Source organism: Ceratotherium simum, chromosome 4 (genome assembly GCF_057802395.1).
Source record: "Ceratotherium simum simum isolate JZ-2026a chromosome 4, ASM5780239v1, whole genome shotgun sequence".
In the NCBI taxonomy this organism is placed as follows: Eukaryota; Metazoa; Chordata; class Mammalia; order Perissodactyla; family Rhinocerotidae; genus Ceratotherium; species Ceratotherium simum.
Genome location: NC_141903.1, coordinates 7,712,212 through 7,732,247, shown reverse-complemented (window position 1 = coordinate 7,732,247; position 20,036 = coordinate 7,712,212). Strand labels below are relative to the sequence as shown.

Sequence of the window (20,036 nt, the reverse complement as noted above, 5' to 3'; positions counted from 1 at the left end):
CCCAGCTCCCTCAGAGTGGTAACTTGATCTGTCTGGATGACTGCTGTATTTCCAGTGCCTAGAGTGGTGCCCGGCACATGTGAGGTGCTCACTAAACATTTCTTAAATGGGTGAATGCTAAAGTCCCTTGCATTCCTTTTCTCATGTGGGTCCTTCGCTGTATTCCGTGTACTGACGGTCCACAACTTATAACTATTCGGCTTACGATTTTTCGACTTTATGACAGTGCAAAAGCAATATTCTTTCAGGAGAAACTGTACTTCAGATTTTGAATGTTGATCTTTTCCTGGGCTAGTGATATGTGGTACGATCCCCTCTCGTGATGCTGGGCAGCAGCAGCGAGCACAGCTCCCGGTCAGCCCCGTGATCTGGTAAACAACCGAAACACTTACACCCATCTGTACCCACACAACCATTCTGTCCCTGTCAGTACAGCGTTTAAGAAATTACATGAGAGATTCAACACTTTGTTAAAAAATAGGCTTTATGTTAGACAACTTTGCCCAGCTGTAGGCTAATGTAAGTGTTCTGAGCACGTTTAAGGTAGGCGAGGCTAAGCTAGGGTGTTCTGTAGGTTAGGTGGACTAAATGCATTTTCGACTTATGATATTTTCATACTTCCAGCTTACAGTGGGTAACATGGTAACGAGGAAGGTAACGAGGAAGATCTGTATTTTGTCTTCCGTGGGTCAATGGCTTCTGTTTGGAGAGGGGCCTCCCAGCTTCCCAACGCGGTTTCCTCCCTCCGTGACTGGGGCGTCCTTCCCCTGAAGCCTGGGGAGGGGCAGCCATGGCCTCCCTGCCTCCTCATGGCCTCTCTTCATGTTCTGTCCTGGCTCCCATTAGCCTCAGTATTAACTGAACCCCCTGATGTGCCCAGAGCACAGTGAACCACTGGGCTGGGCGTGGGAGGAGTCGCCCCTGCAGTGGCCTCTCACTCTTCTCCCACGACTGCAGACCGCTGTGTCCCAGGGGCGGCCTGCGACTTATGACCATGAAAATTGTCTTCAGCCGCTGTTGTGAAGGAGCAGCAGACACTCTTGCTAGCCTCCCAGGAACTGCCCCCAGGATGGAGCAGGGGAGGGGGGAAGATGAAACCCCCCTCAATACTGGGCCGCCTGGGTTTGTGGCCAGAGGCCAGATTCTCTAGGTCCTTCGGGGCAAAATTCCCCTAGAAATGAATCCTGAAAGGTGTATGTTCTAGAAAACCCAAGGCTGCTTAGAAAGAATGCCTTCATTTTCTGTGGGTAAAGGGGAGGGGAAGCCACAGAATCCTGGCTTGGGTTTCCTTCGGAACCTCAGTATTATGATCATGTTATTATTTGCCTATTAAGCACATACTTTGTGCCAGGCAGCATTCAGAGACCTTCATCCACATGATATTTTAGCAGCTGTGTGAGTTAAGTAATGTCCCCAATTTACAGGGAAGGAAACAGGCTAGAGAAGCGACAGGGTCTGCTGGATATCACACAGCCAGGAAGTGCCAAAGAGCTGGGATTCCAGGCCGCACTGTATATTGCCTTTTAGTCTAGTGTCAGGGGATCTCAAGACTGTATACTTTCTATTTCCTTTTATGTCTTGCTTTTGAACAAATTGCCCAGAGAAAAGGAGCCAAAGACCCTCACTACTCCCCAAGAATCCAAGGCCTCTGTTGCCTTTGCAGGGACTCTGCAGCCCAGAAGTGGCCCTTGGAGGAAGCCTCTAGATGCGGAGGGATTTGATGGGGATGGGGCAGGCAATTGACCCCAGCCTGGCTGTTGTGACAAGCTCATTGGTATTGGCCGGTCTGCGAGTGAAACAGCTCTGAATAGTGCTTCACCAGACACACGCGCGCGTGCACACACACTAAGCGTTGGTTTGCTCATCTGTGAAGTGGGTATAGTGACTTTGCTGTGGCAGCGCTGAGCAGATTGGGTGTGGCTGGAACTTTCTCAATGACCGGTCTGATTAGGATGGAATATGGAAACGATGATTAAAGCCGAACCTGGGCGGCAGAGTTCCGAGGGGGCCTAACCCTCCTGCCTGTCTCTCCCGCAGACTCGGGCCCGCCCGCGCGCCTCCTGGCCACCCGGCCGTGCTGCGGTCCCGGCCCGGAGCGGCGCCCGGTGCTGGGCGAAGCGCCGCGCTTCCATGCGCAGGCCAAGGGCAAGAACGTGCGGCTGGACGGCCACTCGCGCCGGGCCACGCGGCGCAACAGCTTCTGCAACGGCGTCACCTTCACGCAGCGGCCCATCCGGCTGTACGAGCAGGTGCGGCTGCGCCTGGTGGCCGTGCGCCCCGGCTGGAGCGGCGCGCTGCGCTTCGGCTTCACGGCGCACGACCCGTCGCTCATGAGCGCCCAGGACATCCCCAAGTACGCCTGCCCCGACCTCGTCACGCGACCCGGCTACTGGGCCAAGGCGCTGCCCGAGAACCTGGCGCTGCGCGACACCGTGCTGGCCTACTGGGCGGACCGCCACGGCCGCGTCTTCTACAGCGTCAACGACGGCGAGCCCGTGCTCTTCCACTGCGGCGTGGCCGTGGGCGGCCCGCTCTGGGCGCTCATCGACGTCTACGGCATCACCGACGAGGTGCAGCTGCTCGGTAGGTGGCGCGCGCGCGCCGGCCGCAGGGGGACCCGCAGAGGCGCGCTGTGCGCGTGGATGCGTCCTTCTGTGCTAGGCACACACAGGGCCCACTGTGTCAGGCGCTGTTCCAAGCAACTTACACATTTTAACTCATTGGTTTCTCACGACAACCCGCCACCCCCGTTTGTTTTACAAGTGAGGAAACTGAGGCACGTAGAGGTTAAATGACTCGCATTGCAAAGCCGGGATTGGAACCTCCCCGGGCGGGGTCCGGAGTCCGCGCTCTGGCCCAGGTTCATTCACTCCCTCCTTCATTCAGGCGCTTGCTCATTCACTCGCCGTTCTTTCATCCATTCCTTTGCTCGTTCCTTTACTCCTTTGTTCGTTTGCTCACTCACTCACTCATTCATTCATGTATTCACTCATTCACACATGTATTTATTCATTTGCTGATTCATTCATTTTACTCACACATCCACTTACTCAGCAGTCAGATTTATGCCTTAATTCTCGAGTATCTACACCACCCAGGCAGTGAGCAGTCATACCAGGTCCAGGCCCCCGTTAGGGGACTCAAGATCCCCTGGGCAGGCAGGCGGGCAGACAAGTGTAGCCCTGGCTCTGACGGAGGAGGCAGCCACTGTTGCTGAAGTCCTGGTGCTGAGAACTCATGGGGGTGAAAGTTTGCTGCCTTTATCTTGAGACCTTATTTCTTTCTCTCTCTTTCCTCTTGTTTTAATTGAGGTAAAATTCACATATCATAAAAGCCACCATTTTAAAGAATTTTTTAAAAATTGTACATGTAAACCGTGTACAATTCAGTGGCACTCAGTTAGCAACCATCATGTCTATCTGGTTCCAAAATATTTTCATCACCCCAAAGGGACATCCATACCCGTTAAGCTGTCACTCCCCGTTCTCCCCTCCCCCAGCCCCTGGCAACCACTGACGTGCTTTCTGTTGGTGACCTTAGCTCTTCAAGTCACAGGCTGCATCTGAGCCAACCCAGCCTCGATTTCTGGAGTACAGGTTTCTCAGGTCTCTGGACGCAGCCCTCTATGTCGTTTACCTGCAGTGAATGCACAGATCTAAACTCTGAGTTTTGACAGATTTATGCCCGTGTCCAGAACCCGAGAAGCTTCCCACCTGCCATTTCTGAGTCTGCCCTCCTCTTCCCTAGAGGTAGCCGCTGTCCTGATTGTCCACCATAGATTACTGGCACCTGTTCTTGAACTTCATCTAAGTGGAATCATACAGTATATATGCATTTGTGTCTGCCTTCTTCCTCTCAACACAGTATATTTGAGCTTCATCCACATTGTTGCTATATGTATCAGTAGTTTGTTCCTTTTTTTATTGCTGAGTAGTATTCCATGATGTGGGCGTACCACAGTTTGTATATCTGAATGTTTGGGCTGTTACCCAGCCCCGCTTCTTGAAGGAAAACCCTGGTCTGGGCTCCTTGCCCACCACCACCCCCGACTCCACCATTGGGCAAGGAGGGAAGATGCATGCATCTGGCTGTGCCCTCCCTCCCTCTGCCCCACTAGAAGGAAAGCAGCAGAACTTCTGAGTGGCTAAGAGCAGAGGGTTGGGAGTCACACAGACCTCTGTTTCACAGCTGGCTCTCCACTTGCCAGCTCTGGGGCCTTGGCTAGGTGACTGAACCTCTCTGTGCCTCAGTTTCTTCCTCTGTGAAATGGGTTCATGAGCACCCACCTCATGGGACTATTGGCAGGGTGATGTGAGATGGTGTGGGAAAGTGATGCAGCACAGTGCCCACCACGTGGAAGGCACTCAAGAAATAACAGCTAAGAAATAAGAACCTCTGCCCATTTGCACGTGGGCTGGAGCACTTGCCTGAATTCCAGGCTTAGGCAGACTAGATTGTGAATAGCTACCCACCCTCTAAGCTGGGGCCTTAGTGGGGTATTTTAACCATGTCCCTCCACACTCTTTTCCGTGGAAGGTTTTGGTATTTCACCTCCAGGAAATGGGGGTTTCTAAAACCTCCTGGATCTCCCGTCACTTGTCTTCAGGGCTCTTTATTCCTCCAGAGCAGGGAAGCAATCACGCCTCATTCACCTGCCCCCTCAGACAGCCCATGTTTCGGGGTGACAGCCGAGAAATCACAGCCACTCCGTAATCAGTGCAAGTGGATTTGGATTTTTAAAAAATACAGATTGGAAGCAGTCTCTAATGACTTAATGAGACTGTGTAAACCTGTGAGGAATCGTGAGTTCTTACCCTCAGTCATTTGTACAGTTAACAAACCTTTATTGAGCCCCTCCGACGTCCCACCCCCTTGGAGGGAAGGGAGAGGGCCGGCTGGCACACCGTGTACTGTGGCAGACGTGAGCCGTAGGTTCCTTTTCTGCAGACAGTGCTGGGGCGTGCTAGCTGCCGGGCACACCTCGCACAGGTGCCACAGGGCGATGTTCACAAATACACGCAACAGGGGAAATGAGACAAGAAGGAACTCCATCTCCGGGTGATGGGATCCTAGGTGAATTTCACTTCCTTCTTTGTACCTCTGTGAGTTACCTTTTTTTTTTAATATATATGTTAAAGAGCTTATATTGCTTTTACAATCAGAAAGGGCAATAAAGTTATTTTCCTTTCTGAAGGTTATATAAGATAATAGGGAAGTTTCTGGCAGGTGATCAAGGCTCAATAAATGTTTCTTTCCTGGGGGAAGAGCAAATTGACATTGGTTACATCTGGGTAAAGACATTATGGGTGATTTTTTTTTCCTCTAAAGTTATCAACAATGATTTATAGTCAGAAAAAAAAAGTTATAATAAAAATAAGAAGAAAGCTAAGCAGTCATGTTTTGGTGTGGTTTGAGTCCAGGCAGCAGGTAATAATACAGTACAGGGTGAGGCAACATGAGAACCGCAAAAGCCCACCGTAACTGGGCCCCCCTCCCAATTCCAGAGAACTGGGCTTCCTGAGGGTGGTGTCCAAGGCACCACATGATAAATAAAAGGCAGCCGGCGTTCGTGTTATCCAGAGCCCTCTGGCCGCCTTTTCCTCACAAGGAGCAAGGAGGTGACATAATTCCTTTAGAGATTGTCAGCTGTGAAACTTTGGAATAGAAAAGTCCAGAATAGATAAAGAATCCAGGGCTCAGAGAAGGGAAGTGACTTGCCTAAAACCGCCAAGCTTGTGAGTGGCAGAGACAGGATGGGAACCCAGGTTCGGTGGTTCTCAGCCTCAGCTACACGTTGGGGTCACCGAGGGAGCTCTGAAGACCCCGCTTCCCAGGCTGCACCCAGGCCAATGAAATCTGAACCTCAGTGTGGCTCCCAGGCATCTGGCTCTCTTAAGCCTCCTCAGGTGACCCCGGGGTGCAGGCAGGGTTGTGATCACAGCAGTCTTCTTTGCCTGGATGCCTGTCCCTCCTCCCGCTGGGTGCCAAGCTGAATGCTTCAGACCTCTCAGTTCAGGGCATGGGATCATCACTGGAGCACGCAAGCCCCATCTCTTGCTCTGTTTGACTTTTCTGCTGCATCCCAAATCCCCACTCCCATTCATGCCTTCCCATGCCCAGCTGGGCACCACTCTGGTGTTTGGCATAAGCCCTTGAGTGTGTCATCTGTAAAAAATATGTAGAGTTGTTTTATATGCATATATGGATGGTATTGTGCTAAGGATCTTATTCTGGTTTTCTTTTTTCACTCGCCCCATTTTAAGTTTTGTCTGTCTGGTTCCTTGTTCACCAGCGGCCTCCTGTGTTGATGGGCACCTGCGTTGCCACTAGTACCCCCACACAGGCAAAGTGCACTGTGGGGCACATTCTCCCACAGGGCTGCTCTGTGGCCGCTAATTTACCGTCCTCTGAGGCACAGACCAGGATGGGCTTGCTGGGCCCCAGAGCGGTCGATCCTGAGAGCCTGTGATTACTCTGGATGCTCCTCTGGACCAAAGAGAAGAGGCTGAGCCCAGGCAAATTACTCTCTGCTGAATTTAGCAGTTTCTGGACCCAGGAGAGGAAAGTTCAGCCAGATCATGCACGCCTTTCCCCCTCCTCTCCCTGGCTTTTTCTTGTCTGAGGAAGCCCTCTCCTGGAGTCCTGAAGTTTGAGCCCCATGTTGTCCTGGGACAGCCCTGTCCCTCTTCCAGGCAGCTCAGGAGTGGTCAGTGTCATAGCCCCATTATCCTTCCGTCCAGTGGTGGACGGCTGGTCAGACCCAACAGGCAGTGCCAGCCCAAGGTCACGGCGTTACAGGCTATATTGCCAGAAATCTTTGGTTGCAAGTGACAGAAACCAGTTCAATCTTGTTTAAGCAAAACTAATAATAATAAGGGGGGGGACGGAATTAATGTCTCCTGTGACTGAAAATTCCAGGGAACGGCTGCCTGTAAGCCTGGCTTGATGCTGGGGCCTAAGGAACAGCACCTGGAGTATCGGCCTGCCTGTATTTCTGGCTCGGCTGTCGTCTTTGTTGGTGTCATCCTCAGGCGGGCTCTCTCTTTGGGGTGGGGGTAAGGCCACCGGCAGCTCCGGTCCCATGTCCCACCAACTTAACCACTCCAGTAAGAGAGCTGCTTTCCAGCTAAAGTCCCAGGATTTAGCCTCACTGACCTCCATGGCCAGGGGCTGGAGAGAGTGACCGGCCAGGTTAAGGCCCTTTCTTCAAGGTAATGAGTGGAAGTGGGAGGTAGGGGTGGGGAGTTCCCTCAAAGGAAAAGCTGGGAGCTGGGACCAGAAGAAGGGGGTGGACGCCAGGCAGCCAGGAACAGCAGCTCTGCATAGGCTTTGGAAGGGAGTCATTTACGCATCTCGAAAGCCTCGAGCCCCTCCATTAATTTAGTTACGGGGCACCTACTATGTGCCAGGCCCCATGCTGAGAGCTTTACCTAGGTGATGTCTTCTAGTCCACACAAGAACCCTGTGAGGCAGGAAATAGTATCATCCCCTTTTGCAGGCTCGGCATGCATGGATAACGTGGCCAAGGTCACCTGACAGTTGGCCGTTCTAGAGTCAGTGTTTGTTGGTTAGTGTCATGAACAAAGTGTGTGAAAACGACTTGAACTTTTGGATCTAAATGCAGGACCTAGAGGTCTGAGTGCACCACTCCATGCTGCAGCTAAGGATACTGAGGCCCAGAGAGGGGCAGGGACTTGCCCGAGGTCACCCAGCTGAGCATTGGACGTGGTGGGGGAGGGGGGTTTGGCCCAGGGCCCAGAGAGGTGCCTCCATGTGGGGCCTGTGGGCGCCCACATCAGGCAGGGAGGAAGGGCTGCAGCTGGCTTCATCCAGAGCCCCAGTGGGGAGCTGCACCCTATAATTGGCTTTTGCAGTTAATGTTTTCTTTACAAACAGCCAGACCAGTGCCCACCTCCTCGCCCCCACAGTAAAGCATTTGCCTGGCACGGCAGCCTGGAGGGTTGTGCTTTCCCAGTCTGGAGTGAGTCTCCACTCTGTGGCCACTGGCCTGTCCTTTAGGGGCTCCTGAGGGCCTAATATGTGCCAGGCACGGCACCAAGCACATTGTTATTCCACAGTTCTGCCATTAATCCTCCCCAGGGGCCTGTGAGACAGAGGTGACGGTCCCCACATTGCAGGAGGGAACTGAGGTCACAGCCAGGACTGGCCAGGGTCCAACTGAGGTCTTTCTCCAGGTCCAGTCTTCTTTGGTTGACAGTAGAGAAGCATCTGGAAAAGCATGGGCTCAGTGGCCCACAGACCTGGGGTCCACTCCCAGCATGCCCAAGACGACATCCACACCTTCTCTTCTCAAACCCCAGCATCCCTGCCTTGCTGCCTGCCCTCCTGGGGCCATGGCTGAAGGAGCTCTGCTCCTGTCCCCTCTCACCTGTTCGGGGACATTGCTCCTATCATTTGTCCCTTTCTCCAGCCTCACTTTCTCCCTCTCCACAGAATCATTTGCATGAGCACACAAAAGAATTCTAGTAACTTCCATCTTTAAAAAAAACATGCCCTTGATAATTTCCTCTGCCAGCTGCTGTCCCATTTCTCTGCCCTCCTTCAGAGCAAAACTTTCTCAAAAATGTTGTCTCTCCCACCCTCTCCATTTCCCTCTTCAGCTCATCCCAGTGAGATTTTTTTTTTAATTTTAAGTTTGAATTTTAAACATTTTAAACATGAAATTAAAAAGAAAATACAAACAGAAAGAAGTCCACTTTCTTTAATGTTGTACAAAAATGTATGAGTAGACCCAAAAGTAATAAACATTATCACATTTGTTTACACCACTGGTTCTTCATATTAACTTTACTGTTCAAACAATGGAAAGTAGGTGGCACTTTAAGGATTGGGGAAGAGATAAACTTTTCTACCATGTTTATTCTACACAGTGTATAGCTGTGCTCACAGAGACGGCTTCTTTTACGTCTCCACTGCACAGGAATCCAGTTGTATATAAAATTGAACTTGCGCAGAAGCTGAGGGAGATGAGAAATGGTGGGTCCACAGCCTGGTGCACGGGAACACGATTCAAACAATGGCACAGCTACCAGCTTGTAGTTCTTAGGGACTGCAGACAGGCTTTCTCTTGAAGTTGAACCAAAAACAACTTCTTATACTCCTTAGGCTTTGTAATATGTGCAGGAATATATGCATACTGAGGAGGTTCAAAATTTGGTCTCTACTGGTCACCCGTGTGGTCATCAATGACCCAAACTGGCAGGACTCCACTTTGACAACGTAATATCTCTGTCAGTAAGTGTTGTGGTCCTTCAACTTCATCTTCTCCTGGGTTAAGTTCACCACCAGATCTTTTGAAGAAAGTTGTTCCCAGCTGCAGCAGTAACACACGGGGTACTCGGGTACCATCAGAACCCCTTCTGCAGTCCTCCTCATGCAGTGTTATCAGACTGCTCCCTCGTGCACTAAAACCTGGCTGCAGCAGAGCTGTCCTCACCGCTCCACCCGACTTGAGCCTGCACGCTCAGCCTTCAGCCCCACGCTCCGAATCCGGAGCTCACGTCTCCATCCTCTTACCTGGCCTCTGGCTTTCAGCACAGGTGACCTCTCCCGCCTCTCTGACCTGCTCTCGGCTCCTGGCCTCACAGGCTCCTGGTTTTCCTCTCACCTCCCCACTGCTTCTCCTTGGCCTCCTTGCTGGCTCCTCGCCTGCCTGCTTCCACATGCTGAGAGCCCCAGGGTTCTATCCTGGGCTCTCTTCTCTCTCTCCTTCTTACTTTTAAATCATGTAATACAACATGCTTATAGAAAAGTGTATAAAACAAGTGTAGAGTTTAACAAACAGTCATAAAGCAAAGCCATTTCTCTGTCTACCCTCTTTCTTCAGATGATCCGAGCCTGTTGCTGGGCCTTGAGCCTCATCTCTAGGCTGTTGGCTCCCAAATCCATATTCCCAGACCTGACGCCTCCCCTGAACTCCAGACTTCCCTCTGCCCACTCACATCTCCTCCTGGCATCCGAGAGGCATCCCACACTGAACACGCTCAGACAGCTGTCCCCACTGTCAGCGACCCACTTGGTGGATAGGTCCCACACCTCAGGAGTCATCCTTGATTCCTCTTTTCCTTGCCCTGCATCCATTCTGTCAGCACATCCTGCCACTTCTGCCTCCAGTGCATGTCCCAATCAGTCCTTCAGAGACAATGAAGTGACTGATGGATGGTCCCCTCTGTCTCCAGTTCCTCCAGCCTTCATTTTCATCTTCACACAAAGATGGTTTCTCTTGGGATATAAATTCTGATTTACTTCCAGCCCCAGACATATTTGGCCTGAGAGAGCTACAGAAGGGAAGAACCCAGCTCCCTCCAAGTTCCAGAGCCAGGCCCTGGAGGTGGCCCAGGGAGAGTGGGGGGTCAGGGAGCCCATCCCAGCCTCCCTGTGCCTGGCCTGGGACTGCTGCTGTGTGATAGTGCTCAGTGGATGTTCAGGGGGACCTGTCCTCTCGGGGGTCCTATTAGGCCCCTGGGGACTGCAACTCCAAGAACCCCTTGGCCTGAGGCTGAGTACACATGCTGGGCAGCTCTAAGAGCTGAACAAGGACAGCTGCATTTAGGAGGCACTATTGCCACTGGTCAAGGGGCCTGGCTTTGGAGTCTCGTAGCCTGCGATGGAATCCCATTTCTGTCACCCCTGGCTGTGTGACCTTGAATAACTCACCCCACCTCTCAGAGCCTCAGTGGTCTCCCACTGTGAAATGTGCCCATTTTACAGAGCTGCATGGGATAGTGGGGAGGATTGATGGGCATAATGAATGCTTGGAGTTGCATCTGGTAGGTGCTCAAGAAGATGGCTGTGTATACTTTCATCAGGTCCAGAGGCTGGGTTTGGAGGCGAGTCACAGGTTAGAAGCTGGGAAGTCTTGATAAGCTCCCTTGGTGGCCTCTTGATGTGGGATTTCTGCCTGTAGCCAGCTGGTTCTCCACAAGAGTCTTTTGAGAGGTAGATTCTCAAATGTCAGGCCCAGGCCAAGCCCATCTTGGGCCTGTCTCACTCAGGGACAATGCCTGAGGGGCACAGAGCTCCTTGTATAGACATAAAGTGAGAACCCAGCCTTTTCTGAGGGGCTGCTGTGTGCCAGGTACCAGGCTAAGTGCTGTCACACGCGTTGTAACGTCAGCCTCACAAACACACCAAGCTTTCACCTGAGAAATGCTGTTCCTTCACACCGTCTATTCCTTCTGCCTGGAGTGCTTACAGCCCACTTCCCAGCCGCCACTCCCTTGGCCTTCAGGTCTTAGCTCCCTGGTCACTCTCAGAGAGGCCTGGTCTGACCCACTCTCAGGCCACACTTCTGACCAAGTCCCCCTTTTACACACTCTTAGAGAGGCCCGGTTCTGTCACTCCCTGGCTGTGTGACTTGAAGTAACTCAGTTGGCCTCTCGGAATCTGAGTTCCCCCACTGAAATGTGCCCATTTCACAGACCCCTGTGGCTCTTGGTGGCACTCATCACAGTCTGTACTTACACAGTTTTCTGTCAGGTGCCTCATTAAAGTATCTCTCCCATTGGAATGGGAACTCGTGGACACAGGAGACACGCCTGCTCGTGCACCTCTCTTCACCCAGTGCCCAGCGTAGCACTTGGTATGTGGCGAGTGTCTATACATTTTGTTCAATAAATGAAGGAATGATGATAATAATTAGCACTTTGTGCCATGTTCTGTGCTACAGTCTTTATAAAGCATCTAATTTAATCTCCCTAACAACATGGGGGGAGGGGGGTCCTAGCACTGTTCCATTTTAAGCTCAGGAAGCTGAGGTCTGGAGAGGTGAAATGATTTCAAGTAACACAGCCAGGAAGGGCTGACACCAGGACTTGGACCTAAATCTACCCATCTCCATAGGCCATGCTCTTAATTAGGATGCTGCACTGAAGGATGGGCTCGTGTGTGCAGTTGTTAGGGGCAAGAAGGAGGCGCTTTGGGGGTGGGGAACAGAAGCAGTGTGTTGGCAAGAGCAGAGGCCCAGGGCGAGCCACGGCCAATGCCTTTAAGCGTGGCCTAACAGGACGGTGGGGCAGAGAGGCCTGGGAAAGTGCATTACACCGAGGCTCCACCAGAAGTAGATGCTACACCGGAAACATCTCCTTGCCTAAAATGCCTTTTCAAAAAACTGTCTTGGGTCTACTTTTATACATGCTTTTTTTTTTCTGATTACAAAATCAGTACATGTTCATTAGACCAAAATGAGAAAATCCGAAAACTATAAAGCAAATTTCCATTCAGAGAAACCATCCTCAAATTTTTATGTATTTCCTTGCTGTATTTTTCCTATGCATCCTATACATACATTTCCCACACAATTAGAATCTGATAAATCATGTATTCAGTTTTGTGTCCTCTTTTGTTCACTTAATGTTATATCATGGGAGTTTTCCCACAGTGTTAAAGATTAATTGAAAACTTGATTTTTTAAAATATTGGGGTGTTTTCTGATGATAAAACTTTGTAGTAGCTATGTTTACTGTAGAAATGTTGGATAACACTGAAAAATCTGAAGAAAAGTCCCTCATAATTTCACCCACCTGAGAGATAATGACCATTAACATTTGTTACATTTCTTTCCAAAACCTGACTTTCTACGCACATAAACAAAGTACCTTAGACAGATATAGATAACATGCGCACATACATACTTTTTAAAAGACCAAACTGAAATCGCACTTCTCCCCTCAGGTTATGGGGAAGCATCCTCTAAGGCAAGGCCTACACACTCAGATGCCCACAGATCCCAAGCAAGTAGCTGAGGTGGGTGCAGGGGGCCCGCCCAGGGCCATGGGGAAAGAGAGCAAACATCAACAAAGGGGCAGGCAGCCCTGTTGCCATGCCGGAATTCAGGCCTGTATTATCAGACCTCCTGATGTTCTGAGAGGCTGTAATCTAGTTTCAGTGAAATCTCATGATTCAGAAGTATTGGCTACTAATTCAAAAAAAAATTAAAAGACCAAGTGGTGATTTATTCAACAAACAAATGGAAAAAAAGAGATGAAGAGGCAAACTATAGCTTAAGAGAGACCAATGACAATGAGTGAACTTTATTTGGATCTTCATTCAAACAAACTGGGAAAAACGCATATTCTCAGACACAATATAAGAAGTCTTATTTTTAGACATACTCAAATTTTTCAGATGAAATACCATGTCTAGGATTTGCTTCAAAATAATATACAAGTGAGAGTTGGTGGGGGTGTCAGTCAAACAAGATTGGCCATGAATTGATAATTGTTGAATCTGGGTAATAAGCATTCCTTATACTATTTGTATATGTTTATATTTCAAAAAGTTAAAAAAAAAAAAAAAAAAGAAAAGAAAAAAGAAAAAACACCAGTAGGCCAACCAAACAGGTCTGTGAGGCAGGGCCAGAACCTGGATGGCCAGTCTACAAAATCTGCCCTATATGGAGGGGGGGGGGGGGGGCGGAGTACCATATCAGACTCTCACCAGGGGCTAGGGCATGCTTTTTGAAAATGCATGTTTATTATTATGACTTAATTTTATACTTGGAAAACTAAAGAGAAAAATATTTTTTTCCATGATAGAAATTACAGAATGGTAACATTTAACAAAATCTTAGCTAGAGGGCTCTGGTTTAAAAAAGTCTGAGAAACACTTTTTCTTACTTTGTTTACTTGTTATGGTTAACAAGAATATATTTATCACTAAAAAAACTTCAAAATACTTTAATGACTGTTTCTTTCTTTCCCTGATTTGTTATTCAGAGTGGCAGTCAGCTTCTTCTAGAGACCTCATTCATTCATTTATTCATCCAATAAACTACATAATAATGAAGGCTATTTGCCAAGCACTCTGCTAAGCCCTGAGAACACGGTGGTGAATAGACTGCACAGACCCTGCCCTCCAGTGACTCATATTCTAGCTGGGGAGACGGTCAACAAGTAATCTAGCAAAAGATGAAGACCAGGATTACCTGAATGATAAACACTACTTTTATTTTGCTTTTTTGCTTAACTATAATATATAGTATCAAGAACATTTTTCATATTACTAAAAATTATACCAAAATATTTTCATGACTGTGACTTTTTTAAAACTCCCTCTTAGTTTCCTGTTCTGTAAAGGGAGTCCATCGCTTATAGGAACCTCACACCTTCACTGTGAGTGACACCCAGGCAGCGGGCTCCGTGCTGCCGACACAGCCGCGAGCGCGGGCCGGGCCGGGCCTCCTTTCAGAGTCAGCGCGTGTGGAACAGCCCGCGCTCGGGGGCCAGACAGCCGAGGTTCGAGCCGTGGCTTTGCCACTGAGCTGCTGTGTAACCCTGGTCATGTTCCCTAACCCCTTCGTGCCTCAGCTCCCTTCCTTGCTAAACGACGGGTAGAAACAGGACACACCTCCCAAGTTGTCTGAGGACTACATGAGGTGACATGTGAAAGGAGCTTCCAACAATACCTGTCACATAATAAGGCCACATATACAGGGTCTGCGCTTTTCCTTGGCGCTTAGGTTCTAGTCAGGGAGGCAGACAATAAAGGATTTTCAAATGCCCTTTACATCTTCAAAGGATGAAAACCTCTGCGGGAGGGACGGGAGGAGGGAAGACGAAGGAAGGAGGGAGGGAGGGAGAGGAGGAGGCAGGGAAGGGGAGGGAGGGCCCTATCTGCCCACCCCGGAGATCAGAGTATGTCAGGTAGACTCAGGATGATGCTCATCCGATCCTGGGCAGCTGTGCTTCTTAACTAAGCTCCCAAGTGAAGCAGGGACAGCAGGCGAAGGGGCGAGGCGGGGTACCGGGCGCGCGGCGGTCAAGGCCGGGGCGGGGGGGGGGGGGCGCGCTCACCGCCCCTCTGTCCCCGCGCAGAGAGCGCCTTCGCCGACACGCTGCCGCCCGCGCGCCTCAGCCAGGCCCGCTTCAGCGCCTGCCTGCCGCCCAGCAGCCACGACGCGGCCAACTTCGACAACAACGAGCTCGAGAACAACCAGGTGGTGGCCAAGCTGGGCCACCTGGCGCTGGGCCGCGCGCCCGGCCCGCCGCCCGCCGACGCCGCGGCCGCCGCCATCCCGTGCGGGCCCCGCGAGCGCCCGCGGCCCGCGTCGTCGCCGGCGCTGCTCGAGGCCGACCTGCGCTTCCACGCGACGCGCGGGCCCGACGTGAGCCTGTCGGCCGACCGCAAGGTGGCCTGCGCGCCGCGGCCCGACGGCGGCCGCACGCTCGTCTTCTCCGAGCGCCCGCTGCGGCCCGGCGAGAGCCTCTTCGTGGAGGTGGGCCGCCCGGGGCTGGCGGCGCCCGGCGCGCTGGCCTTCGGCATCACATCCTGCGACCCCGGCGGCCTCCGGCCCGCCGAGCTGCCGGCCGATCCCGACGCGCTGCTCGACCGCAAGGAGTACTGGGTGGTGGCGCGCGCCGGACCCGTGCCGAGCGGCGGCGACGCGCTCAGCTTCACGCTGCGGCCCGGCGGCGACGTGCTCCTGGGCGTCAACGGGCGCCCGCGCGGCCGCCTCCTGTGCGTCGACACCACGCAGGCGCTCTGGGCCTTCTTCGCCGTGCGCGGCGGCGCCGCGGGCCAGCTGCGCCTCCTCGGTGAGTCCCCCGACCGCGCGTGCGCGGGGCGTAGCCCGGGGAACCGGGGGCGCCGCTTGGTAGCTGAGCCGTCGCTGAACCCCAGCCCCCCGCCCCTCCTGCCCCGCCCCGTTCCCACACTTGAGCGCGCATCAGAACATCAGAACCGCCCGGCCTCCACCTAGAGGTGCCAGTTCGGTAGGGGTGCCCCGGGACCACTTTGTCCGCAGCCGCCTAAGCACCCGCTGGGGTCAGGGCCCGGCAGGCTTTACGCAGTCGGTAAATGGTCGGTGCGATTTCTATTTCCGTTGTTAGGATTTTTTTTTACATATGTAATGCATATTAAGTACAGGAGAAAAAGTAAATACAGCTACCCTTAAAAGAGGACATAAGAAGAACAGCGTCCACAGAACATGGAATGGAGGCTTGAACCATTCTACTTTGAGATGATTCTTGCCTCCTTCATGCCAGAAATAGACACGGAGCACCACCAGCTGTGGGCCAGGCCCTGGGCTCCAGGACGGGCATGGCAGAGGACGGGATACAGACCATGCATTTGAGGAGCTCACAGACACCCAGACGGAGCGCTGCACGGCGTGATGTTTGCCTCCGCCGGGGGCTTCTCTCCCGCTTGGCGGGGTGGGGGTGGGGGTCAGGGAAGGTTCCCAGAGAGCACAGCTCCGTTTTCTGCTTCAGGAAGTAAAGTCCAAATGATAACAGAAACAAGGAACATTTCATCTGTAACCTCATTCAATTTTATCCTCCTGATGGTCGCATGAAACCAATGTCGTTATCCCGGCTACGGATAAGGAAATTGAAGCACCGAGAGGTTGAATGACTGTCCCAGTCACTTGGGGGTCAGCCATGAAGATGTTGGGCAAATCACAGACCCTCTCTGAGCCTCAGTTTCTTTCTGTGTAGAAAGGGAGTAACTGCCTGCGTCCTGGGGTTGTCCGGAGGGTGAAATGATGAGGTGCATGTAATGCTTTCAGCAGGTGCCTGCCACCTACAGCATTTTAATAAGTAGTGATAACAGTGACTGCTGTTGTTTGATTGAGGGCAGAGGAGGGGCAAGGGGGTGGTGGTTGTCGTCTGGTGGGTTTTGGGGGTTTTTTAAGGAGATCAGACATAGTCATTTCACTCTGAGGTGAGTTGCCCAAGTTCCCACTGGGGTTTGCAAGAACTAAGCCTAGAATCTTTCTCACCCCCCTCCCCAGCACCTCCAGAGGAACCAGGAGGAGCCCTTGAGTGGTCAGGAAGAGAAGGCAGGAGAAGGTAGAAAGGAGACAACTGCTTCTGGAGGCCAGGGACTTGCCCTCCTGATCCCTACCTTACAGCAGTGCCTGCACTGCATTATCTGTCCATCCATCCTGAAGTAGGGTAAGGGAAGAGGCATCTCTCTTCACCTAAGAAATAACCCGTTATTATCTGAACTAGCAGTGAGTTCGGGGAAGGAGAGTCATCCATGTGGAACACTACTAGTCAGGCATCTTGTAGTTGGCAAGTGACAAAACCCCACTCCAAGTGCCCTGAACAAAAAGGGAATTTTATGGGTACACATACCTCAAAAGTCTAGGAGTATATTGGATGGATTCAGCAACCGCTGGATCTAGGTGTTAAAGGGATGTCATCAGGATCTCGTCTCTCCATCTCAGAGCTCTGCTTTCCTCTGTGTTAGTTTTACTCTCAGGCAGGCCCCACAGCACCAGGCTTACCTCCCAATGGAATGAGCCCTTCTTTCCCAACAGTTCTAGTGGAAGTCACAGAATTAGGTCTCAATGGCATTTGTTGGGTTACATGCCCTTCCCTGAACCGCCACTGAGACCAAGGGGTGGAAGTTCTTATTGGCCTGGCCTGGATCATGTGAGTGAGGGTGAAGTAGTGCCCCCAGAAAAAATCCTGGTGCTGTTTCTGAAATAAATGGGAATGGAGGCTGGGTAGGCAAAGAACAGATGTCCACCACACATGTACCATCCCATCAGTCCTTAGCAGAGCCCTGGGAGGTGGCTCTTGTCCTCCTGTTAGACAGATGGGAAGCTAAGCTGCAAAGCAGTGAGGAGCCAAGGACGAGCACAGCAGGGCCCACCTCCTGCTGCCCCTGATGGAGTCTCTCTGGTCTCAGGCACCCTGCAGTCTAGCCCTGCAACCACGTCTCCATCAGGATCCCTCAGTGGCTCCCAGGATGACAGTGATTCCGACATGGCCTTCAGTGTCAACCAGTCCTCCTCGGCGTCTGAGTCATCCCTGGGTAAGGAAGTGCAAACCCTGGAGGGGTGGGCGTTGGCGGCTGGCCCAGCTCCTTCGGCTCTGCTGGCGCCTTGCCCCTCTGCTTCCTCACCTTCCTCAGCCATGCACTCAGCTGGAGGGAGGAGAAATGTCGAGATAAGCCATGCCAAAGGGTGATATTGGTGCTTGATGCCTGGGGGTGGGAGGTGGGGAATGGGGCAAAACCTGAAAGAAAAAACAAAATTGATATCTCCCAAAATTGTTCCCCCACTGGTGCTGCTCTAGAAGCTCTGCCTTCTTGGGGTTTCCCCAGCAGAGCCCACCTGAGAACCACATTATTAAGGTCTGTCCTGTTCTCCCTTCCTGCAGTGACGGCCCCCAGCTCCCCGCTGAGTCCCCCGGTGTCCCCTGTGTTCTCCCCGCCGGAGCCGGCGGGCAGCAAGAACGGCGAGTGCACGGTGTGTTTCGATGGTGAAGTGGACACAGTCATCTACACGTGTGGACATATGTGCCTGTGCCACAGCTGTGGCCTGCGGCTCAAGAGGCAGGCCCGGGCCTGCTGCCCCATCTGCCGGCGGCCCATCAAGGACGTCATTAAGATCTACAGGCCGTAGCCTGGCCCACCGACGGGCCTTGGCCAGAGCAAGGTCACCTTTCTGAAGCCCCCTTGGCCGGGCAACCACCGTGGCCACCAGGGAGTCCAAGGGCAGCGGCCATCTCGTCTGCCACTCTCCAATGGTGGGCAAGGCGTGACACTCGTGGAGATGAGGCCCCAGGGGTCTGAGCCCAGGCGAGGGCTGCTTCTGGCTCGAAAGTGCTTTGCCCCCAAAAAGGCCGCCCCAGAGCAAGCTCAGGAACTGCCTGGCAGACCGTCCATCCCCCGGGGCCCTCAGCCGGAAGCAGTGTCCTCCACGCAACTCGAAACTGGCAATGCCGCAGTGCTTTCGCTGGGGCTGGGTGGAGTGTGTGAGAGAAGGGGAGGGAGGGAGGGAGGGAGCCAGGGAGAGAGGGAATGTGTGAGAGGATGTGTGAGAGAGATGGCACAGGTACTTATGCAGGGATCCTGGCTCTGGGAGGCTGTTTAACACTAAGGAGTGTTCAGTCTGGAGCCCAGACATGAGCCCGACTAGAAAGTGTTCCCTTTCAGGGGCTGTGACGTCAGCTGGTTTTGAATGTATGAAGCCTGCACCTAAACAGACCTCCCTGGGATGGTATAGATAGAAAAGGACTCAGATTTTCTAAGGGGAGGAAAGAATAGCTCTTTGTTTACAGCTCCAAAGCAGCAGCTCCTTGGGGGGAAGGTGGGCAGAGAACATAAAAGAACAGTTTGCTTTTTTAGTTGCTAACTTGGTCTTGGAGAGGAATTTTGATGGGTGCTGCAGCCGAGAGCTCTGGGCAGTGTCCTCTCCAGAATCCTTTTCACCCCTTCTCCCCAGACAGTCTAATCATGAGCACACTGCACCTTGACTCCGTCCTAGATGCTTTCAGTCTGTAGCACCTCTCCCGTCCCCCAGGAGAAGACACACGGCAGGTTCTCTTTTCCTGGGGGAGGGAAGGAATCCCAGAGGCAAGGGACGCACCTGGAGCTGGAAAGGCCACTCCATGGCACAGACAACTCTGCACATTTTCTGTTGTGACTGGGCCTGCCGTCCACCATGGCTGTGGGCATCCCTGGGCAGCCTGGGGGCAGAGCAGGAGTGGGGAGCAGGCCTTTGCCACTGGTCTGTGTTCTGATTCTCAGCTTATCTTTCCCTGCTGATTCCTGAGAGGTTAATTTATCATTAAGATGTAGCTAATAACTGAGACATTAACTGAAAATTTTGACATTGGGACTCTCCCCCTTCCCAGGGCTATTTACTAGGTATTTCCTGGGACCCGGCCCCTGCCCCACCCCCTCACCCCTGCCTGGGCCCACCTCTGCAGACTCCCAGACCACTCCTGGGCTGATGGGCTGGCAGGCCTGCCCCTCCCTTCTGGGCCCCACCTCTGCCCTGTCTTGTCTGTACCTGTGGAGAAGTCCCTGGGCCTCTCTGTTTCCCAGTTTGTCCAAGAAGCAGCCTAGGATGTGCCCACTCCAGAGCCTTTGGGAGGACCAGCAAAACATTCTGAAAAGCCCGAGACACCTTGCAAAGAGCAGGGGTCGTTTTCATTACAAGTCCTAACCTGTTTACCTGCTGAGGAGGCAGGGAAAGGAGAACTTGTGGAGAGTTGATGCATTCACGTAGCAAGCGTTAGCTGGGTGTCAGGACCCAGGGCCCAGGGCCCAGCCGGGCCGGG

At 52.4% G+C, this 20,036-nt stretch overlaps 1 protein-coding gene and 1 pseudogene across 2 annotated transcripts in view; one reads left to right on the top strand and one right to left on the bottom strand.

Moving 5' to 3' along the window:
- Window positions 1-18,734, top strand: part of NEURL1B (neuralized E3 ubiquitin protein ligase 1B) — a 37,615-nt gene extending 18,881 nt beyond the window's left edge. Inside the window, exons 2-5 of one of the 2 annotated variants that reach the window (XM_087429411.1) lie at window positions 2,038-2,583; window positions 14,835-15,554; window positions 17,656-17,781; window positions 18,129-18,734. In XM_087429411.1, the coding sequence (XP_087285537.1) occupies window positions 2,038-2,583; window positions 14,835-15,554; window positions 17,656-17,781; window positions 18,129-18,373 (1,637 nt within the window). In that variant the 3' untranslated portion in view covers window positions 18,374-18,734. The remainder of the gene's footprint in view (window positions 1-2,037; window positions 2,584-14,834; window positions 15,555-17,655; window positions 17,782-18,128) is intronic. The other variant, XM_087429412.1, reaches the window with a different exon arrangement.
- On the bottom strand, window positions 6,286-10,068 carry LOC106801581 (cleavage and polyadenylation specificity factor subunit 5 pseudogene; annotated as a pseudogene).
- Window positions 18,735-20,036: the final 1,302 nt, after the last annotated feature.